The sequence below is a fragment of the Sceloporus occidentalis genome, unplaced genomic scaffold (genome assembly GCF_023333645.1).
Source record: "Sceloporus occidentalis isolate IW3139 unplaced genomic scaffold, rSceOcc1.0.p SCAF_7, whole genome shotgun sequence".
NCBI classification, from domain to species: Eukaryota; Metazoa; Chordata; class Lepidosauria; order Squamata; family Phrynosomatidae; genus Sceloporus; species Sceloporus occidentalis.
In genome coordinates, this window is record NW_028316987.1 from 18,289,798 (window position 1) to 18,314,020 (window position 24,223).

Sequence of the window (24,223 nt, forward strand, 5' to 3'; positions counted from 1 at the left end):
TCGGCGCCGAGCGGAAGTGGGCCAGAGCGGCGCCAGAGAGAGCGGAAGCGGCGGCGTCGGACTCGCAGCGCAACAGCGCCACCTGCCGGCTGGAGGCCGAAACGCAGGTCAAAAAAGACACACACACAGCCCTCTTAATCTGGGGAATCAGGAGCATCACTTGGCTCTGGTCCCAATTTGATCCAGACTGATGCAAAGCTGATCTCATCTCCAATCCAATCCAAAGATTCAGAAACCTTAATTCTCAGTCCTCATATTGACTTACATTGGGAAGCCCTGAACAGCTGTGACTAGCACAAGTTCATAGCATTTGGAGAAATCATATATCCTTGCAGTGGCTCCCAAACTTTAGTCTTCCAGTTGTTTTGGACTTCAACTCCCAGAAGCCCCAGTCAGCTTGACCAACTGTCAGGAATTCTGGGAGCTGAAGTCCAAAACATCTGGAGGACTAACCCTGTCACATTTCCACATGTTTGATTTTAAGGGGAGTCTAGCAACAAACTCCCCTCCCTTCAGAATATAATTTAAAAAGTCATTGAGTCTTCAGTATTGCCAGCCTATGTCACTTTGTCCTTACATAGTCCTCTATAGCATTAAAGGACCTGTTCAGTGCAGAGATGGGACTTGTGTGCCTTATCAGGCCCCCATTGCGTGTTGCAGGAGTCCCCTGAGACAGGCAAAAGAATTGTACTATAATGGAAACTAGCACCTCCAGAAGCCTCCAGTGGCACAATTGTCCATTTTAACACAATTTGGAACAGCAGCAGAGCAGTCTTTCTTCAAAACCAGGATCAATATTTCTAAAGAGGGAGCAGTTATGGTCTGTGGTATGAAAAATGTGGCAAAGGTACTCCCCGCACTCCATAGTTGCCCATCCTTTTCCTAGAACATCCCTAAACTTTAGAGTTTAAGAATTGCAGCAAAGAGCCAGTTAAGAAGGGCGTTATTGAATCAGGATGCCAAACAGAGCAGCACAAGACAGTGAATGAAAATATACTTCCATGCTTCATTTTCTCAAATACGACAGGGGCTGCTGTATCATGCGCTTCCCTTTCAACTCTGAGACGGTTTCCAGTTGAAAAGGAATAGTTCCAGACCATGGAACTATTTTCTCCTGGGCACTTCATAGTCAAAATCAGATGAGAATGGATCCAAAGTGTTTTGTGGCTCAGCTACCTGCACCTCTCAAAAGTCTGAAGTCTCTGGGACACAGGAATGGGCCAGAAACCAAAGGAAAAGAAACAGGGAGAGGGATGCAGGCACATACTCTGACTAGCCATTGAAGTCTGAGAATTCTGTTTCCAGCCTGAGTTGGGACAGTAGCTTTGAAAAGAAGTTCTGGGCAAAAGGCTAGTGTAACAAGAACCTGTGGTTAGAGCATCATCATTAATCTGGACTAGTGGAACTTTTCAAACAATAGAGAAATCCAGCACAATAGGAAAAGTGGGACTGGGCAACAGCATGCCTCTGGGGTAAGACAAGGAAGAAACTCGAGTGCAACTGGAGAGTAGTCTGCTTTCATACACATTCTCTCCTAGTCATTGTGAATGACATGGCCCACACTTATGGATGCCTCCTGAGCACCACATAGATAAACTGCAAATTTCACTCAAACTGAGTGGAAAAGTCATGTGCCCAAGAATGTCAGTTTCTTAAAGAAGGCAGTTTCAGGTTCTTTAGGCTTAGAGTATATGCTTCAAAGCGTTTGCCACGTCTAGTGAATTTCTATACACCAGGCCCTTAATATCTACTGGGGTTTGGTTCCAGGACCCCCTGTGGATCCCAAAATCCATGGATATTCATCCTATCAAATACAGTGGCAAAGTAAAATGGTGTCACTTATATAAGGTTTGCTCTTTGGAATTTGTGGATACAGAGGGCCAACTGTGTGACGTTTCAGTATTCACTCCACTGCTGCCACCCCGACTAGAAGAAACAACCTATGCAAAACAATAAAAACTGTAATTATACACAATAATGGAAATGTGAATAATTTGTGCAGGCTGCAAAAGCCAGCTTCTCTTGTTCCTGAATCCGTGTTAACTGAATGCTTGGCATTTATGAGGTGCAAATTGTAGTTTTCCAGGGTGTTAACTCTTTTAAAGGGAAACAAAAATATGGAGGAATGAAAGTCAAACCTGTCAGAGTCTAGCTTTCACTAGCAGTACAGCAGAAGTGTGGGTCAGACTATATTTTAATGTGCTTTCCTAAAAATAAAGGCTAACTCAAAGAAACAACAAACATGTAGTTTGTGGGTTAAAAACAAACAATAATAGCTTTAATACATATTTACATAAAATAAGTAAAACCTAATCTAACTGGAAACGGTTTGGGTAAAGAGAGATGAATCTCACCATCTTTTAGATAGCAGGAAGAAATCACAACTGACTGCTTGAAGCAGTTTAGAATCTTCAGAGAGAGCTGTTAAACTGCCTCCAAGAATCAGTGACCAAAGTCACATGATAGAATGGGAAAGAGATAGGGCATCCCTGTCTAACTAAGAAGTGACAGGAGAATGCAAACATAAATTTTCCAACCTCTACATTTACAAGAATGTAAATGTGCATAATTTGTGCAGGCTGCAAAGGTCAGCTTCTCTTGTTCCTGAATTTGCATTAACTGAATGCTTGGCATTAAAGAACAAAAACCAAGGCTGGCACTAGCACGGAAGGCAAGGTATCACTTTAAAATGATGTTGTATTCCTTTATGTTTATCTGAGCACAAAAATGCAACCCTCATCAAGTTGGTACATGTAAAAAGTAGTGCATTTTAGAATTGTAAGACATGAGGTTGTGATTTTTTTCCAGGTATTATGCCACTGTTTTAATGTAATATAAGGCAAAGTAATAAAAAATGGACCTCAAAAAATGGTCAAGATACCTATGATTCCACTGTAAAGTTTTTATGAATCAGCAACTGTATTTAGGATTTTCTCAGAGATTTCTGTGTATACCTTCCAGGAATATTTGAGTATTTTTGTGCCAACTATCCAGGCAAACAGCTTAAACTATATCAACTGTATCAACTATAGCTATGTCATTCAGGAAACCCACTGGTCAAAATATAAGCAACAGTAACAAGACATTTATTATTAAATTAAATCCCTGAAAACCTGAAGGCACAATTATATTTGAAAAAAACCCATAAGCTATTTACATTCAAAGATTTAAAAACAAACTAAACCAAAATAGCAGCATCTTTATTTCTTACAATAAATCAACTTTAAAAGTCTCAGAAACAAAATTATTTAAGGGGTTGTTTAAGATCAAACAAGCCGGTTCCTCCCTTGACAACTCTTCCTACAACCAAACAAGCAGATGGAGATTGCAGTTTGTCATGTGAGCCTAAAACAAAAAAAATAAATAAAGTTTATTCATATTTTAGGATATACAAAGGATATCTCACACCTATAAATACCTGTCATTTAGAGCAAGGATAGGCAACCTATAACCCTCCAGATAGTGCTGACTACAACTCCCAATGTTTTGGATGACAGGAAAGCACCTCCTTTTTGGCTATAGTAAAAAGGCCCTGAAAGTCCTCTAAGATTCAAAGTATGTGGCACAGCCACTACTATTTGTTTCTAAGCAATACTCAATCCTTAAAGACAGCCAGTCAATTTATTTAACTGTCCTTATCATGGCACTGAGCTTATTCAAAGTTTTGGTATTAGAATGTTCTCATTCTCATCCAAGATTTGCCCCTCTGCCCTTATCACTTTTTCATTTGTAGTAGACTTGTGACAGGGTTAAGAAATTCTGCGAACAAATGCAACTTAAAATCAAGATAATTTTCTACATGTTAACTGCTGCAAGATTATTGCTATGTCCAACATTAGAAACTAGACAAGAGTCCACACATTGGTAAGTGATTAAATAAGATGTATGACATGACTGAAATGGCTCTATTATCCAAGAGTCTAAATTTTAAATCTAATCAGTTGTTGTTTAGTTGTTAAATCTAATCAGGAGTGGGAAAGTTATTGCATATTTGACCAAAATGGGGTAATATAGCAACAATGGCAACAGAATTAAATCAGAGGTAGGATAATAACTATTTCTATAGATTCATGGCACTGACTTTAAATTATTGATTCAGGTTAATTTCCTTTTTCACATGTTGGTTGGTCACAGTTCAACTCTCATTAAACATACTAGAGAAGGAAGAGAAGAGTAAATCATAGTTGTACGTGCTATTAAAGGGATATAAAGAAAGGTAGAGTAAACAGAAATAGATAGTTTAAATAAGATAGACGTAGTAATAAAGCAAAACAAAATGGTGATGGGATAGCCTCAAGAAGTAATGAGTATGGCTGTACGATGGAATGTAAATATGAATAGATGGAATCAATGTATGTGTGTTTTTAATTTAAAAATTGAAATAAACAGATTTTGGGGGGGAGGGGGAACATCTATCAGTGGAGTATGGGATCAGAAAAGATTTAGCCTCTGTTGATTTGAAATGTTGATAGTTAAAGGCTTAACCTGCTATGTGTAGCACACATTCCAACATAAGGTTTGTATAGCAATTCAATACAAGATATAATATGCAATAAAAACAAAGTGATATTGTGATATAGTTACCCAACATGGTTGCTTCCTTTAGAAACTTGTAGCTTGTCTCAAATGTCATTTGCTGCAATGGGGATGAACTGGACTGTATCCCATACCGATTCAGTGGTTTGTAAATACCTTCAAAGCACATGTAGTCAGCCACCAGAGAGAGATGTCGAGGATCTACCACAATTCCTATTAATAGAAAGAAGGAAAGAAGGAATATAGAGTGCTAAAAGAAAGCCGTAATGAGATGGAAGAGGACAAAAATCTTCATTCAAATCTTACTGATAAAATTTGAAATCCTAAGGTTACTGTGTCACAGACTGGGGAAAAACAAGGGGTTAATACCCATCTTTATGGACCTTCTTTCAGTGGCTACTTTATGAAAACAAAATTCCAGTAACAAATGTGGATGGAGACTACAATTTCCTGGGATCAAGGGTCTGCACTGGCTCCTCCCAAATCCTGTGGTTGCCACCTCATCCTACCACTGAAGTTTCTGCTGGGAAAGAATATGCCCAGGGAACACACACCTTGTTTTCCAAAATTAGTCTCCTGACTGCTGGACCTTTTTCTCAGCAGCTGAGATTTTGGCAGTGGGACACACTTTGGCAACAGCAAACTGGGATTTAGAGGTAGTGCATGTAACCCACAGGCAATGGATTGCTCACTTCTATTCTACTTTGAACATTTGGTAGGTGCAACATTCTAAGCATTTGGGGTGGGGAAGTGATTGAGATATTTCTTGATCCTCTGTTTTATATTACAGAGTCTATACTATACGGCATTTCTCTCTGGCATATGTTCCCTATCTTATTTGGGACTGAAGAGGCAGAATGAAGACCTGACTCTCGGTTTGGACAAATGCTACTAAAATATGAAAAGCAACCTTAATATGAAGCATATGGCTTCTTATATTTTAAAAGGCCAATACGAGGCCTTTATTAATAAACAGTGCAATGTAGTTTTTAAAAAATTCTTTTCTTGCTTGGCTGCAATTTACTACGACACTAGAGTGAATGCAGCTGAAAGGGATAATTGTATGGGGATGAGAATGTGATGCCTCTAACTATTAATCCTATATCTCTTTGTATAACGTTCTTTGTATAACAAAACAAAACAAGAAGTTTGATAAGAATCAAATGTAAGTTTCTCCCAGCAGGTTGTGATTTACATTTTGGATTAGATTCAACTAATGTGATCTAGAACTGTCTTACCATATGCAGCAAAAACATCTTTAATCTCCTTCTCAAGGGCTCTCAAGGCAGCTTCAATGCCATAGGTACTGGCCATTGCATGGATGTCATTGCAATAAAGCCTGTTCACATTTAAAATCTAAAGAAAATGGATGCAGAAGATCACAGTTAAGCAAACTTACACACCATCCTTTCTGATTATTTTTGTGAAATGATAAAGAACGATAAACAGAACATTAGCAAAAAATATTGTGTATGTAATATGTCTTCAAGCAAAAAAAGTCTAGCAAGGTAAACAAGCTATAGGAATTTCCCTCTAACTGAATCCAAAAGACCTTCCGATCCAAACTAAATACTTTACAAACAATATAGATGCTTCCAACAGAAACTTTGATTCAATTATCTAGAGCAAGGTGGAAACAGCAGCATGGGAGGCAGACTATCTACATGGCTTATCATGACTACCTCACTTCTGGAAATTATTATTTTCATATTCCAGGTTTAGACACATTTGCAAGCTGTCAGCTTCAATTTATCCTTTTCTTTAAGATAACATCAACTGTATACAGCATCAGCTGCATACAGCTCTGAGAAAAAGGAAAGCTAGCAAATACAGAAAAGGTTTTAAACACATTTTCCAATATCGTGAGTTACTGTCTCTGCTGCACTGAAATTCTCTTTCTAATTCCTTGTGCTATGCCCTAACAGGAAGTTCTAGAAAGATCAGACAATGAGAATGAAAGCTCATTTCTAAGAGCTTCTATCCAAAGACAAAAGATGTTTCTCCATTCTGTTCTGTTGCTGAACATGCTTACAACTCATCTTTGAGCATACAGAGGTCAAACAGAGGCTGTTTTGGTTTAGCTATGAAATTTGATCCAGAAATTTGATCACTTCGAAGTCAATGATGACACTGATTTCTCTGAGGAAATCTACAATGTCTGCTTTTCAGTGAAGAAAAGGCTTCACTGAAAAGCAGACATTGTAGATTTCCTCAGAGAAATCAGTGTCATCATTGACTTCGAAGTGATCAAATTTCTGGATAAGCTAAATCAAATACAGTACCAGGAAACCACTGCTTTTTCTTTTTCTCACATTATGGGAAACACAGAATGTATAGTTACATACATCAGCATAGCGGAAAAGCTCAGGGAGATTTATTCCTTCAGTCTGTAAAGTGAGCTCCACCTCTCCATTTTTATTGCTGGATTCATTTAAGAGGCACCGAGTAATCCCCTTTGTCTCATGAATAACAACGCCATTTGCTAGAGATGTCAGAAGTGAGGGAAAGTCAAAATACTCGTTTATCAGAGGAAGCTTCAGTGAAATCTAGATGCAAACATAACAGAAAATTGCACCATTAAAAAAAAGCCTTTGGCTGATTGAGAAAACCAAGCACATCTAAGAACACAAAAACCAATCAAGTTCTTAATTTGTTGTTGTGGGCTTTCAAGATATTTCTAATTTAAGATGAGATCCTATCAAGGGATTTACTGGGGCTGAGAGTTTGTGACTTGCCCAAAGTCACCCAGTGGGTTTCCATGGTCAAGTGGGGAATCAAACCCTGATATCCAGAGTTGTAGTCCAACACTCAAACCACTGGACCATGTTGGCTCTCCCCTTCTCAATAGAAGGATTTAAAAACCTAATGACCTAGGCAAATAGTGAGCAATGTTTTTTGTTCCCAAGTCCTCAGGCGCCTATTCTTTGGGTTCATGTTGTTCACAGCATCTCAAGATGCTACTAAATTTTTGCACCATAGCAAACTAGGCAGTCCCCACTTAAAATGGCCTTCACAACCAGCTGTGAAGATATTATCATATAAAATAAGTAGAGCTATAAGCTGGTAGCATGTGTGGCTTCAGGAAATACCTTTGCCAAAGCTTCCCAAGCCATTTTGATGCCTGGGACAAAATAATCCAAAATGATCACTTTTTCTTGCACTATTTAGCATAGAACACAATCTCAAACATTCATTTCATTCTGATTCAGTTCAATTCACAAGATTTGCACAAGACAACTTTTTGGTAGACTATCCTTTCTCTGCCAGAGGCGTTCATTAGAGTAAAAATTCAGCTGCCCAAAATTTGCTCTCTTTGGTGAACACCTTTCCTCATAGTAAAGCTGTCTCTGAACCCAGCAGGTGGCTGAACAGCAAGATTCACACCTGCACCAGCAGAAAGTAATGTATCTAAAAATAATTAAATAACACTTTGGCTTTGGGTATAAATAACACTGTTAATGTACAGATGAAATCCTTTGTTCCAGTTAGCTCAATTACAGTTTTAATACCAAACCTACTAAGATCTGATATTTTTGTGCAAGGTATTGCTCACTAGATCCGGAAAATAAAATGCTATTAAGCAGAATCTTGATTTTGAAAAACAGAGTCATACAAGGTGTGCCATCTCTAAGGACTGACATATGGATTAAAAGCACTCCAACATACTGTCACTAATATATTAAACCTCAATAGAAGGAGATTACACGTTGAGTCTCTCTTATCCAAAATGCTTGGAACCAAAGTTATTATTATTATTATTATTATTAAAGTGTTTTACATTTTGGAATACCTGTATTTGCTTATGCATACATAACCTTGGAGATGGTACCCAAATCTAAACACAAAATTTGTCTATAGAACCACAGAATCATAGTTGGAAGAGACCACATGGGTCATCCAGTCCAACTCCTGCCATGCAGGAACTCACAATCAAAGCACCCCCAACAGAAGGCCATCCAGCCTCTGTTTAAAAACTTCCAAGGAAGGAGATTCCACAACTCTCTGAGGTTGTGTGTTCCATTGTCAAACAGCTCTTACTGTCAAAAAATTATTCCCAGTGTTGAGGTGGAATCTCTTTTCCTGTAGCTTCCATTCATTGTTCTGTGTCCTATTCTCTGGAGCAAAGGAAAACAGGCTTGCCCCATCCTCAACATGACATCCCTTCAAAAGTTTAAATAGGACTATCATATCACTTCTTAACCTTCTCTTCTCAAGGCTAAACATACCCAGCTCCCTAAGTCTCTCCTCATAAGGCAAGATTTCTAGACGCTTAACCATTTTGGTTGCCCTCCTTTGGACACACATGTTTCATGTACACCTTATATGTCTATACTGAAGGTAGTTTATGCAATACTTTTAATAATTTTGAGAATGAAAGAAAGTTTGAGTAGGCTGAACCATTAGAAAGCAAAGCTGTTACTATCTCAGAAACCTATGAAAAAGGTTTTGGGTTTTGGAATATTTCAGATTTTGGAATTCTGGATAAGGGAGACTCACTCCTTATCATCTCAGTGGTAGCACTCACACTGTAGACTTCCCTCTCTCAACCTGTTCTTGTGGCCATGTTCTTTCATTCACTTTTAAGAGCAAGCAAACTACATCTTGTTTTCTCATACCTTTAGCGGCCTTTAATGTCTGAGAAGCAGGACGTACATTCTAAACATATCTATTGAGAAGTATGCCTCACTGATTTCAGTCAGACTTGCTTCTAGGTAAATGTGTATAAGATTATAAACCAAATTCTATTTGCTGCTCCCTAGTACTTTATTTTATCCTTCTTTTTCTGGTTGTTTTTTTACTGTTTTATCTGCTACACATATAATTTAATTGGTATTTAAAAAAATAAAAAAGCAGTATTTATTTATCTATAGATCTCAAGGCAGTTTATATAGTTTTCCTCCCATTTTACAATTGCAACCAGTTTATAAGGTAGGTTAGGCTGAAATAACTACCACCAACTCAAGGATATCCAGGGAGCAACTCAAGGATATCCAGGGACCTGATGTCAAGAATACATGATCCTGTGCAATACACCCAAATACTGCACCACACTGACTCTTGCATTTCATCATTTTATTAGCATTATCGTAGGCCACCTTGATGTCTTGGCAATAAAAGGTTAAAATAGTCGGTAGCAAACTTTTTTGTTGTGCTAGCCTGAACACATCTGTATATACATTTGCCTCCCATTTCCAAAAGCTTACCTCACACCACAGTTCATTATCAATGTCATATGCATAGCTCTCTGCAGCATCATGTTTCTCCAAAACAGCATTAATTCTTTGTTGTGGCAAGTTATTTACATCCATTTGTTTATTGTGAGCCCTTTGGCTAGAGGAAGGAGCATACGTCTCATCTTGACTTTCATTTGTCTCTGGATTCCTTCCATTCACTTCATTCTCTTCTTCTTCCAGAATGTCATCGTCCTCTACCTCATTATCTTCATCACTCTCATAATCAACCTGTGGCAGAAATCCTCAAATCATATGTACTAGTGCAAAAAGCACACAGGGAAATTTTTGTGCTTACAAATCCATTCATCATTTTATTGCTAGCTTCCATGGTATGGTTTTATATACTTAATCTCTCCCCCTGCCCTAGTATTGATGTAACAATAGGACATCATCATGGCAACGTCACTAAGAGTAACAAATTAGGTCTAATTAAAAATGAGAGCATTGCTTAGGGGGCAGAATACATTTAGAGACCATCCCACACCTTCCAGAAGCTACTGGGGACACAATTTACAATTGGCCTCAAAAATTATTTTTCAGGGTGTGTGTATGGGGGAATCATAGGGCAGTTTATGGGTCCACAGTTTACCCATTCCTTCTTTGTATCAACAGTATTGTAGATAAATCTCTGACCTATAAACATCTGGGCTGCATACACCCATTATATCTTGAGTCTGAAACTTTATTTCCATCAAATACAATAAATCATATAACCATTCCAATATGAACCAGTTCCCCGAGAGCCTTTATGGCTGAAGAGTGGGGTATAAATACCATAAATGAATGAATGAATGAATGAGGCATATTCTGCTAAGAGGCAGAAACTAACAGACCAAAATGTTCTATGACTGTTCCCTTAATTAGGCTACTCATGCAAGGCTGTCCCTGTTGTCTTCAAATGTGACTCTGGCGCGGTACACACCGCCAATAAGTGGCTACCAGCACCGATACTAGGGCCAGGGACCGCGCAGCAACTGCACGGTCCCTAACCCTAGTATGTAGCTGCAGCGTTACAATGGCGGCGCCCTGTGCACATGGGCACCGCCATTGTGACGTAAGCACCACGCGGCGTCCGCATGGCACCGCACGTCGCTTACATCTGAGTGCACCAATGACACACTTGCTACGTCACTGCAGCGTCGCAGAAAGAACCCGGAAATGCTGGGTTCTTTTTGCTCCACAGTGATGGTGCGCTGTTTGGGAGCTGCGCTGTCCCTGTGGAGAAAAAAACGTGTGCGGGCAGGCTACCGTTTCTCAGTGGTCTGTTCCAGACTTGTTATAAAATCTCAGCCATGTTTAAATCCTTGCCTCAGGCCTGTCTATACCTTGCATAAGAATAACAGCCAAAGAAAGATAACACTTGTTTCTGTGATACGAAGCAACAATGAAGCCTTAGTGGAGCTTGTGAACTGAGAAATAGCACTTTCAAGGCCTTCTTGATCAAAAAGGTTAATAATGTCAGTTTCTGGAACTAATGCACAAAGGTCTAATTGGCCATTCAAAATGGGAATTAAGGCTGATTTATATATCAACTAGACCTTGGAAAGTTACTTTTTTTAGACTACAGCTCCCAGAATCACCCGGACAATGATTTTGGGGGCTGTAGTCCAAAAAAAGTAGCCTTTTCAAGTTCTAGCTTCAACCAGGCCACAAGTAGGATTTTCCCTTCAGCCAACAGTAACAAGCATTCCCATGTATATTTTTGCCCACATTCTGACTCAAAACTAGACATACATAGGTTCTTTATTGGAATTCGTATGAAGGAAAATATATATTTTTATTGGCTCTTTGTCCTCAAGATAACAGATGCTTTAATAAGACTCAACCCCAACAATATGTCATTACCTCCTCTTCCTGGTTAGCTTTTCTTTTTGCATCTGAAGCATCTACGTACTCTTCATCTTTTTCATCATCTGGAACATCTGGAACTCTTCCTTCTTCCTCAGCTTCAGCTTCATTGTTGTCCTAGGCCAAAAGATTGGACTGGGTCTAAGAATCACTGTTTGGATGGGCTATTTTGACCCTTTTATTGGGAGGTCTGAAAGAAGCTCTAGTCAGCTGAAGATCCTCCACGTAACAGAAAACTAAGCTGTTGCTGTGCAAGATTTCCTTAATTTGAGATGGTAGCACTAATGTTCAGAACAGAAATCAGAAATTTCCTCAGTACAATCACTGCATTCCCTTGTGAAAGGCAAAGAGGAATTAATTTGCACTGGAATTAGGCTTGAAAAATAGTTTTGTCAGTGAAAGACTTACCCTGCAAGCCTGATTAATGCATCTGTGTATATGGAAGACAGGGAGGGATGAAGAAGGAAATGTCATGGCAATGTATATTAATGTACATGTTAATGCAGGATATGTGTGTGCAAGGTAGGCCACAGACACTAATTTCCCACCTGGTTTAAACTAATAGCATAAAATCCAGTTATAACAAAAGCAAAGAATATGTTTTCCACCAATAAACAGGGCAACAAATATTGTTTTTCAGAATCATTCAAGGAAGCTGGAGAGACAGAAAAAATCAAAGTCTGAAACATAAGCTAAAATCCCTCAGCTAGCTAGCTAGCCAGTCAAACAATCCCAGTTACTGACAACAATTCAACTGGTTGTTCTTGACAACTACAAGACTAACCACATTACTGCACTTCACTCTTATAATGCTGCTATCCCACTTTTAGTGCTCTGGCTGCCTCCTGTTGCATCCTGAGGTTTGTAGTTCAGTGAGGCCTAAGAGTTCTCTGGCTGAGAATTCTAAATGCCCTTCCTTAAACTGCAAATCTGTGAATGCAACAGGAGACAGCGAGAACATTTAAAGTGGAATAGTAGCGCTATAAGAGTGCGGTGCAGTAATCTAGCAGGACACAAGCATTTTGCTTAAATTTGGCTTTTAGCCTTGTAGCTAAGTGATAAGAATGGCATGATATATCTTCAGTTCATTAAAATTAATCTGATACAAGATAAAGAGAAAAATATTTTATCATCCATCCACACCTAAATCAGTGCAAGAGTCATGAATAAAAATACCTTTTAAAATATTAAATAATACTACACATGTTATTTTTAAATTCAGTCTGTCAAAGAATCACATATTCCTTTAACTAAGTGGACTAGACCTTTACCTGATTTTCCTGGGAGGCACCATTTTCCTCACCATCTTCTACATCCCTCTGAACTGCTCTTCGAGTGCTGACAGTGTTGTAAAGTGGCAACTTTGAACACTTCTTTTTAATGGTTTCCAGCAAGATTTTAAAAAATCTATGTGGGAAGGATTAAGGAAACAGTGCAAAACTCAATTACTGGATTCTGGACTATGTACAATCATAGCACAGTGTAATCTATGCTAGGTGTGTTCTCTTCTTGGATCTAGTAAATTCATAGGACAAATTAAAACAGTGTTTTCCTCCCAAGTTGTTTTTATGACAAAATGATTTGTCTCTTCCTCCAGTTCAGAAACCTCCAGTTATTTCTTCCTTAAACGGAGTTATACCCATTAACAACGCTGACATCATATCAATTTTTCTTACCTTAAAAAGCTATAGTTTTGCATCTGAGTAGTCCTGAAATAACCAAGAGGACATACTCCACAAGATCACTGCCAAAACCCAGAAACACTCAGACTAGTTCCTCCTCCTTTCATGATAAAACAAAAGTGCAATCTAATCTCATTCTCTGTCTATATCACCCGTACAGCTGTGTCAGAAACATGTAATGGATTGCTGCCACATTACATGTTCCATTACTAAATATTAGAGTGATAAAGGAGGAGGAACCTTTTAGGCATCATCAGCATCACATTCATGATCAGCCTCAAGCTAGACAATTTTCAAATCACCTCATTAACCAGCAGGTTTACAGGACTGCCTAGATTCATCAATGTACCTTTTGTGTATCAACAAAATGATTATGTCAGCATAGAATCTGTACTCTATTTATAGAGCTGGGGAGAATACCTTGAAGAAGTATTTAAAGTGAATGTATAGGGAATAGTGTAAATTCAAAATGGAGGAAAACAATTTCCTTCTCATTATCTAGTAAATTCCCCCTTATATTTAAATAGCTTGTAAATGGAAACTACACTCTGGAGGGTTTAAGTATCATAGGACCCATACAAACAGGCCAAAATAAAGCTTCTTCAGTCACTTTGGAGGTATGCTGTTTAGATGCATGCATCCTAAGAGTCCGGAAGCTGCGCCAAAGCCACGCTCCAGTCCTCATTTAAACAGCATACCTCCAAAGTGACCCGAAGCAGCTTTATTTTGGTCTGTCTGTATGGGGCCATACTTTTACAATTTTGTGATCAAAGATGCAACTGAAACTAACAACAGTGAAGACTATACCAAAATTATTATTATTATTTATTTCTGCAGCCTAACAGCAAAATCTAGAGAAGAAAAAGACAGGAGTGGATACTGACTTTGACTCCATAAAATGCAAGATGTCCCTTGGCTTCACATATTTCTCTTCTTTATAGCATTCATATGGCAGAAAATTAAATCTGATGGTATAAACACGGTGCTTGCTTTGCATCTCGTTCATGTGCAGAGACTCTTTGATGTCAACCTTTTCTAACACCTGAAACAGTGAGATGAATAAATATTCAAATATAATATGGATACCAACTATGCCCTTACAAACATAAGGATACCTTTTCTCTTTCCACTCCCAAAACTCTATCCCTTCTCCTCACAGTACACAGCAATACCAGAAAGGAAATATGTACCACTGGTTAAGTAAATAACCTTTCTCTCACATTCAATCTGACTAGATTTCCGAAGGATAGAAAAGGAACATTTCTGTTTCTAATGTGAAGTCGAAGGCTTTCATGGCCGGCATCCATGGTTTTTTGTGGGGGGTTTTGGGCTATGTGGCCATGTTCTCATTCCTGTTTCTCATTTTCAGAATTCTCTGGTTTCCAGTGGCTTGTTGCTCAGTTTCAGGAACTTTATAGCAACAGGAAACAAGTTGTGGCCTGCAGCTCACATGCATCTTTCAGGCACCTGTGTGCCCCAACAAAATCCCCTGTAACCCTGGAGTAACCCCTCCCCCAAATTGGTATGGCTCTTCCAGATTGGCTTAAACTGGGCAAATGCATAGGGAGCAGAGGCCAGGTTTCCCGCCTACAGGTGCCCAGAGGGTGCACCAGAGGATTTCCGCACACCCAAAGTAATGCAATGGCCATTGCTTTGGCCACATTTCCAACATATAAAGCATTCCTATTAACCAGAACTTACCTCCCCTAAGTACAATCTCGTAAGCTGTTTCTTCAGCCGCTTTGCCCCCTTGTGAGCTTTCTTGGTGTTAAGTACAGGAACACTCATCATTGGCGTTTTGATATTAGCACTGGCTATCATCAAGATCTCCCTCAACCTGTTGAAAATAATTACTACACATTTATCCAGAATGATTAAACACTCTAAGTCATATCCAACAAAGTAATTTTCTGACAAATATCTTGTTATTTGTATAGCTAGGAAGACATTCAAAGCTATGTTATATCTTGACTCTGAGGTTGGCAAGATAAAATTACAAAGGTTTGTCCCAAAATGTGAGATGGTTTCTGGCAATTCTCAGGGTAGCTGAGCAATGAGCGAGAGAAAATGTGGAATGAATAGCAAAAATAAAGGGGAGGGGGCAGGGAGGGAACACAAGTGCCAACAATGTAGATTCTAGTCAGGTTCAACAGTAGCACCAGAGCCAGGCTTCTGTCCTTCAGATGTGCTTGACCAGTGGCATTCTACAAGGTGGCAGAATCTTCCAAAAGAACTAACATGAATAATGTCTGTTTTCTTTCTGAGGCTTTGGTTCTTTTTATCTCAAGACTTCCCCAGAAGACCAATAGACAAGGAGGACTGTAAAGCTTTTCCTTCTAAATAGCAGAGAAGAAATGCATGTTGTGAGAAGAGATGCTGAAGGACAGAACTAGGCAAGTGGTAAGCAGGACAACAGGCTCAGAGAGCAAAGAGCCCTTGTGCAGATTAGAAAAGTCAGGAGATTCTAGCATGCAACCAACTCATCTTGTGACTGCTGTTTATTCTGAGCAGTATGAAATGTTAATTTAAGCTCCTGTAATGCTGAAAGTGAATAGTTAAATTCAGAAAATGAAACTTGTGTAGGCTTCTGGAATATTGGCCAGTTAGTAAGGCTGTTCAGTATAATACTTCTGTGTGTAAGTACCAATACTTCTCTCTTCCACCACTCTCTTCTCCTTCTGTGTCATGTCTTTTTAGATTGTAAGCCTGAGGGCAGGGAACCATCTAACTAAAAAGATTGTATGTACAGCGCTGTGTAAATTTACAGCGCTTCATAAATAAAGGTTAATAATAATAATAATAATAATAATAATAATACTGTATTTACATGTTTGTATTAGTGTTTGTTTTTTAAATGATGAGGCTTTGAAGTAAGACAAAGCCTAATTAGTAATTAACTAGGAACAGCATGAGAAGACATGGAGATAGTTCTAATAAAGCACTACTTTCCTGGATAATCCATTTTATGTGACAAAGAAATGCTCATTTTCAAGCAGCGTGTTAAGCACCAAAAACAAACAAACAGAAAGACAGATACGTAAGATTATTTTACCTTGGAATACCAAGGGTGACATTCATTTCTCCTCTTCCAGCAAAGTGAAATGTGTTCAGAGTCATCTGTGTGGAGGGTTCTCCAATACTTTGACCTGCAAGGAGACCCACAGCTTCTCCTGGGTCACAGAGTGACCGTTGCCATTTTAAATGCAGTAAATCCTTTAATCTGAAGAAAGAAAATAAGGAGTGGGTAGTTTAGATTATAAATTTATACTCTGCCATTTTGTATAAAATGGGTGGGCAAGTGCCTCCCAACAGGCCATAGCACTCCAAAAGCATCCAAAGTCACTTCCATTTTTTTTCCTGAGCACTACTACAAAAGCTATTCCACATTTGGGTGCCTAAAACAAAACCTGTCACACCTTATCCCCCCAACAGGCACAATATTTTGCAAAGTTGTGATGCACCTTTCACCTGTTCTTTCTTTTATCTTTCTTTCCTTATACTACAGTACTATGCACGTTTACACAAAAGTCTAACTCAATTTGGTAAAATTTATTTTTTCAGTTTCCTCTGAAAGTGTGTGTGTACTATAGTGGTTTGACCATTGAACTAAGACTCTGGACATCAGGGTTCGATTCCATGATCAGCCATGGAACCCACTTGGTGACCTTGGGCAAATCACACACTCTCAGCCTTCCATAAATCGGTAACAACATGAAGGCACAGAATGACAAATCCTGTACATCCCCTCCCCTGCCTCCTGACTTCTTTGCAATTTAATCAAATGAAACACGCACACAGACACACACAAACACACTCCAGTCCGTTTCCACAAAGGATCTAGATTTGGCTTATGTCATCAAGGACAAGAAGTGTACTAGTACACACTGCCCAACTGCTTGGATACTAATCTCAATGACCTGGGCCATTTATTTAGAAACTATAAATGAACTTATTTCTCCTTTGGAGCAACATGTACCATCAGATCAACAGCACTGCAATGGGTACTTACATGGCACCACTATACGTAAACTTACTAATGGCTGACCTGAACAAGACCTTGCTATAAACCCACACACCAGCTCTGCTCCACATTAATCTGGCAACACTATTACATATCCTAATATTACCCACAACACCATGGGTGCATTTACTTTTTCATCTTCCAGTGTGATATATTCTATCCTCTATCAGCAATGCCCCCTCTGCATTTTACTTAAAATAGTATAGGTTCCATACATGAGAGTAAATGGACCCAAATCTGACATTAGAAATGGCAACATCCCCAAAAGTTTAGTCTCACAGGTCACTTGATCACAGGTCACTGACCCTGAAGTGGCTGTTATAGAACAAAGGTATTTCAAAGGGAGACTGGAAAGGGAGATAGCTGAATTGGGGTACATTCATGAATCCTAGTATAGTATTATAGGTGTGAACAGTGCTAATGGCTTTATAGTACACTACATGTATTAAGATACTGGTATTCATTACAGTTGTTTGTACAGCATCAACATAACTATCTTCCAAGAAAAGGTTTCACTTTCAGCAGACCTTGTTGGCCTGAAAGCAAAATATAGGTATACCTCCATTGAAGAAGTAGATGTGTAACTGGGCATTACCTCTTTAACAGAAACTTTGGTACCAGAGGTAAAATTACATGAAAGGAATAAGGATAGATTTCTGCACCACACAAAAGAAGGGCAGGTCAACATGTTTCAGCAGGCTTTCCCCAAAACTAGCAATATGTGCATCGGAAATGAAACGAGGTTAGATATGGGTTGCATAAGCAAACAAAAACATTTTGAACCCTCTAGAGACAACTTGAGTGCTTCTTCCAAAATGCATCCAGGAAAGACTTTTCCCTCACCAGCCTCCACTTTTCTTATGATTTCCATTTTCATGGCCAAACTTATAGATCTATGCTTTTTTAAATTGCTATGGGTAGCTGGTGAAGCAGGCTTATCGTGTCTCCCCCTTTCTCTTTGGGTCACTGCTAAAAAATCCCATTAGACAGAAGGATAGGATGATAAGCAGGGCTGTATGTATAAAACAATGCTTATTTGTCACAGGCTATGTAAATAGTTGAACGTATGGATATTGTTCAACAATTCAGAGACAATTAACAGCCTAGTGGATCTCTGCATTAACTTACATACCAGAATGTATCTGCTAAACCTGAAGGTAATAATAATAAATAATAAAATTTTTATTTATATCCCGCCCTTCCTGCGATCAGGGCGGCTTACAACAGAGATTAAAACAATCCATACAATACAAAAGATTAAAATACAAATACATCAGCCCTCCATTTAAAATAACAGGCATAAAAGCCCCATAGCCCAACCTCTTGGCCACGGAAGAGGAGGGAGGCCCACAGGATTTTAGTCGGGGAATGCCTGTTGGAACAGGAAGGTTTTCAGGTCCTTCCTGAATTGGGCCAGGGTGGTAGTCGAGCGGAGCTCAGTGGGCAGCATATTCCAAAGGGCTGGGGCAGCCGTGGAGAATGTCCTCCGTGTGGTGGAGGCTAACCTAGCCCCAGGCACCTTCAGTAATTGCTGCCCAGACGTTCTGAGGGTGCGAGGCGGAATGTACGGGGAGAGGCGGTCCTTTAGGTATCCTGGGCCCAAGCCATTTAGGGCTTTATAGGTGATCACCAACACCTTATATTGAGCTCGGAAGCGGATAGGCAGCCAATGGAGGTCTTTCAAAACCGGTGTTATATGGCTGGTCCTGGGAGCACCAGTGACCAGCCGGGCTGCCATATTCTGCACCATTTGCAGCTTCCGAGTTTGGTATAAGGGTTGCCCCATGTAGAGTACATTGCAGAAATCCAGTCTCGAAGTTACCAGAGCATGTACAACAGTGTCTAGGTCCCTCTGGGCCAGGTATGGGCGCAGCTGGCGAATAAGCCGAAGCTGATAACAGGTGCTCTTGACCGTCGCATTCACCTGAGCTGTCAGGTGAAGCGACGAGTCAAGAAGCACCCCCAAACTGCGCACGGAGTCCTTCACAGGGAGCGTGACCCCGTTCAGGACAGGTGGAACCACCGCCATTCCTGGACCAGGAGAACCTATCACTAGTACCTCCGTTTTCTCTGGATTCAATTTGAGTCGGTTTTCCCTCATCCAGCCCATTACTGACTCTAGACAGGCCACGAGAGGAGAGACGCCATCCTCAGTCACTGCATCAGTCGGAGACATAGAGAAAATGATTTGGGTGTCATCAGCGTACTGATAACCCCGCGCCCCATGTCTCCGGATGATCTCTCCCAGCGGTTTCATGTAAATGTTAAATAGCATGGGAGACAGAATGGCTCCTTGAGGAACCCCAGTTTTAAGGGGCCTCTCGTCAGAGCACACGTCTCCCAGCTGCACCATCTGGGACCTTCCGGAGAGGTAGGACCGGAACCACTGGAGCGCAGTGCCCCTGATCCCCACCTCTGCCAGGCGCCCCAGAAGGATACCATGGTCTATGGTATCGAAAGCCGCTGAGATGTCCAAGAGCACCAACAGGGACACGCTTCCCCTGTCGATGTCCAGACGGAGATCATCGACCAAGGCGACCATGGCCGTCTCAACCCCGTAACCCGCCCGGAAGCCAGTTTGAAATGGGTCCAGATAATCCGTTTCATCCAAGACCGCCTGAAGCTGGATCGCAACCGCCCTCTCGATCACCTTACCCAAAAATGGTAGCAGCGAGACAGGCCGATAATTATTATGAACCAGGGGGTCGAGGGAGGGCTTTTTTAGGATCGGTTTTACAATGGCCAATTTAAGATCCGATGGAAATTGCCCATCCCTCAAAGATGTATTAATTATCCGGCGTAACAATAGTGTTACCGCCGGTCCCCCCTGGGCCGCTAACCACGAGGGACAGGGATCAAGAGAGCAGGTTGTTTTCCGAACACTTCCGAGGATCTTGTCCACATCCTCGGTACTCACCAACTCAAACTGATCCAGTTTAACATAGTCCACAGAGGCTCTGGACACTTCTACCCTAGGTTCTGCTATAATGTCAGCGTTCAGACCTTCGCTTATGCGAGAGGTTTTATCCACAAAAAAGTCATTAAATTGGTCACAGCAGGCCTTAGTAGGTTCAAGGATCTGGTTCAGGGCGGGAGGGAGCTGAGTTAGCTCCCTCACCACCCTGAACAACTCTGCCGGTATTTGAAGGCATTTATGGCTAGTGTTGTAATTGTCTTTTTCCTGCATCTCATTTAACTTCAATTATATCCCAAACAACCATAGAAATGTGTGCATACATCCAAGGCATTCCATCAATGAATCTGAGGAAGTGGATGTAATCCAGAAAAACACATAATATAATAAAAGCTGGTCTTAAAGGAGTCTCAAGATTCCTATTTCCCTTCCTCCCTTCTTTTTACAACTGGAGACTTCGAATCTGTTCAAATCAACCACAGATTCTGTTGAGATGCTGTAACATGTTTTTCCCTAGTCAAAGAACACAGACCACTTTGTAAACTGCTTAGTATGTCTGTAAGCAGTATAGAAATGTACTTGCTATAGCTATCCAAGGTGTCACTGAATAAGTGTCAAAATGCATGGCAATCTGGGCCCCAACCAAGAAAAATGTGCTTATACAGAACTAAAAATTTCCACCTCTGAGAAGAAAGATCAGATTTGTTGTAGCTAAGTTCATTCTGAGTGTCCCACTCTCCAATGAAATTCTCTACTCCATTTTCAAATGTTTCTGATACTGAGCCAAAATGAATGTCTGGTCGCCAGATGGAAAGGCTAGGATCTGGACATTTTGCTGCCTTCTTCTGATACTTCCTCCGACTCTTCTCATTCTGTTCATACCACATTTTCAGCAACTGAAATTGACAATAGAATTCAAAAGTGCTAAATAAGGTGCTTCCTCCCCGCTCCCCACTAGCATTATATAAGATATCTTACACTTAAATTATACTGAAAATGCAGTTTGGTGCAAATAATTTTCCTTAAAATTACAGAACAGCATAATATGTAGTAAAGTTTGCATTAGTAAATCATAGTTATCAGTTGTTTTTGGAATAACCTGTAGAGTTGTGGGATCTCGACCATTTACAAGTTCTCCTGTAGGGATCTGTGCTCTTATACCAACCAACTTTTTCTGACAGAATTGCAAAAAGCCTCCTTTTCTTCTCAATGGCAGCTGGTTTTTGGCTTGCCATTTCTTGATGGCTCTGAACTGTACATTTGCTTGCTCAGGGTCCATTTTTGGCAGAATTTCATCAAGATGCTCAGATTTCTCTATCGCCTATGAAAAATACACAAAATTGACCATTTGAGGTTTATGATAATTTGTTTTCTATCTTTCTAACTTTTGACAAACACGTCTAACTTTGCAGAGGACTACAAGAACTTATGGGTGCCAAAGATCAACAAGAATCTGTCTTCAGTTTCAAAGGGGACATATTCACTAGGGATCAAGTGAGAGGAACGGCTGGTTTTACTTTGTCTAGAACTAGGGTATCCAGCACAATGGAAGTTTCAGTTCTACTACTAGTGAAGGGCCTTCTTAACTTGGCTAAGTCAGCTGTACAAAGAGCAACTGCCATATCATTGGTTCTCAAATACCTGTTTCATGCATCCCGGATAATGGCCTTGTAGACACTTTAAGCTATGTGGGTAGAATTAAAGACTGACAGAAAAGGCAGATGGAAAAAGAATGAAGCCCATTGCATTGTGCATTTCTGTGCATTTTATTTTAACCAATATTTTATCATTTTGTTATGGAATATTTTATTGATCAAAAAGTATTCTTCTGGTAGAAGATATAATTCATAGTCCTCTTAAATTAATGGGGAAAAATCCTACCTTGTGGTTATCTGCAATGAAAGGAAACTGCTTGGATTGCAAGAACTGTGTCTTGGGGATATCTAGCCCATCTTCTCCATAGAGAAACTGAACTACACTGCCATCACTGTCTCGCACAGTCAGGTCATAATTTACTATCAGGCCTTCCAAATGTTTTATGATACACCTGTGGAAAGATTAGCACATGTTAGGGAAGGCCAACATGGGATATAGGGAATGCAATCTTGTCCAGATAAATGTTTAAAAAAACCTACAAGTCAACATCTTAAAAAGTGTGATCAAGAAAACTTTAGAAATGAGGCAGTAACACTGGTTAGTGTTATACAGATCAGAAAGACTGTAATAATGCATCTCTTACCTTTGAAGGTATCCGGATCGGCTGGTTTTAACAGCAGTATCCACTAGACCCTCTCTACCAGCCATACAATGGAAGAAGAACTCCTAAAGTACAATTATAACTTATGTGAGAAAAAGATATGAGCTCCACATAAGCATGTTACAGCAAATGAAGGCTCCTAAAATCCCATACTTTACTCCTAAAAGCAATTCCTAATATTCCATATAGCCTTATACAAATTCATATTCGAGGAAAAATGAGCTAATTTATATTGCTTCACATGTTTGAATATCACACCTGTTTTGAAGTTAAGTAAAGCCATCTAGAAGAATTAAAGTGGACAGACTTACCGAAGGTTTGATACCAGTGAGGAATCGACTTGTCACAAATCCCCCTGATTTGGGGGAAAAGTCATAAGGCTGGAAACATGGCAATGATTTACCAGATGGCATCAAGGGAGGCCTTCGACCTTCTAACTCAATCTGGCCCAGCAAGCAAGATATCTTTAAGGAGCCAAGAGAAAACTAGTTAAGATACAACCACTGGACCAAAGACAAGAACACAGCTAAAACTAACTCTGTTTCTTCATTAACACAATGAACAAGGACCACAAGTAGAGGTTCCTGCAATTTCTTCTTTCAGTGCTCCTAAGAGGTAATGAAGAACCAGCATGGTATACTGGTTTGAGTGCAGACTAGGACTTTCGGAGATAAGTGTTCAAACCTTCTGGGTGACCCTGGGCAAGTTACACTCTCTTAGTCTCAAAAGAAGGCAATAAAAAACTATCTGTAAACAAATTATGCCAAGAAAATCCAGTGATAGGTTCCCCATAGGGTTTCCATAGGTCAGAAATGAATTGAAGGCAAACATCATGAGGTAAGGAAACTATAGCAGAAGTGGCAGTGATGATGACTATCCTCTTCACATTGGTGAATTAATAATGTCTAGCAACATGTTTTGACAAAAGGAATCATTATGAACTGGCAAAGCATAGTTCTTCCAAATTATGTGAAGATGTTTCAAATATAAGCATTAACATGTTACTACAAAAATAGTCTGCATGCTGCAATAAGCTATACATTTCAGAAACTTCCAAAGTGGTCTCAAGATCTGCTTTGTAGACAAAGGTAGACTTCTGAACGTAGCATGCCTTATAGCAACTTCCCATCCCACCAAATATGTAACTACAAAATGTAGTTAAGAAATACTGCATTACTACTTAATTTTAATTTGTTTCATTCCTTGTGACACAATGCCTTGAGAAGCCTGTTATGGGCTATAAATAAGTTGGATCCAAGCTAATCATATTTGGAATAATTTGTGTTAGTTTGTCTCATTGAAATCAAGTGGAACACTTGGATACAAATTATTTTCAGTAAAAAACAAAACAAAAACATACCTGCATAGTATTCACTGTAGAGCCTTTGGCTCCTGACTGCACCATCAGCTGCAAATTATTCTCAGGAAAACTCCGCTGAAGCCCAAGAGGCATGCACACCTAGTTTTTGGAGGATAAAATAAAGTCACTATTTAAGCCATGGAAAGTCTACCTGGAAAAGTGAGGAAAACATGAATCCAAGATTCTCAGTTTTGGTGTTCTGACACTGTAAAGACTTTGTTTGGCAGGTAGCAGATGAAGCTCACTAGGCACTAGACACAACAACAAACAAGATGTAACAATAAAATGTTATCATTTTATTTTATATATTCTTGAATTCCATAAAGATAGATACAGACAGAGAAGGATGCATCTTTCCTAGGAAACAATTC

At 39.7% G+C, this 24,223-nt stretch overlaps 1 protein-coding gene across 2 annotated transcripts in view; it reads right to left on the reverse strand.

Moving 5' to 3' along the window:
- Nucleotides 1-3,179: 3,179 nt before the first annotated feature.
- LOC149309331 (DNA-directed RNA polymerase I subunit RPA1-like) overlaps nucleotides 3,180-24,223 on the reverse strand; it is a 43,232-nt gene continuing 22,188 nt past the window's right edge. For both annotated transcript variants that reach the window (XM_089532239.1, XM_089532240.1), the window contains 16 exons: nucleotides 23,853-23,951; nucleotides 22,804-22,956; nucleotides 22,475-22,557; nucleotides 22,117-22,282; nucleotides 21,335-21,556; nucleotides 20,917-21,131; nucleotides 16,353-16,520; nucleotides 15,002-15,137; nucleotides 14,185-14,342; nucleotides 12,890-13,025; nucleotides 11,616-11,735; nucleotides 9,741-9,998; nucleotides 6,882-7,082; nucleotides 5,775-5,892; nucleotides 4,585-4,749; nucleotides 3,180-3,345 (listed from right to left, as the gene is read on the reverse strand). In XM_089532239.1, the coding sequence (XP_089388365.1) occupies nucleotides 3,245-3,345; nucleotides 4,585-4,749; nucleotides 5,775-5,892; nucleotides 6,882-7,082; nucleotides 9,741-9,998; nucleotides 11,616-11,735; nucleotides 12,890-13,025; nucleotides 14,185-14,342; nucleotides 15,002-15,137; nucleotides 16,353-16,520; nucleotides 20,917-21,131; nucleotides 21,335-21,556; nucleotides 22,117-22,282; nucleotides 22,475-22,557; nucleotides 22,804-22,956; nucleotides 23,853-23,951 (2,499 nt within the window). In that variant the 3' untranslated portion in view covers nucleotides 3,180-3,244. The remainder of the gene's footprint in view (nucleotides 3,346-4,584; nucleotides 4,750-5,774; nucleotides 5,893-6,881; nucleotides 7,083-9,740; nucleotides 9,999-11,615; nucleotides 11,736-12,889; nucleotides 13,026-14,184; nucleotides 14,343-15,001; nucleotides 15,138-16,352; nucleotides 16,521-20,916; nucleotides 21,132-21,334; nucleotides 21,557-22,116; nucleotides 22,283-22,474; nucleotides 22,558-22,803; nucleotides 22,957-23,852; nucleotides 23,952-24,223) is intronic.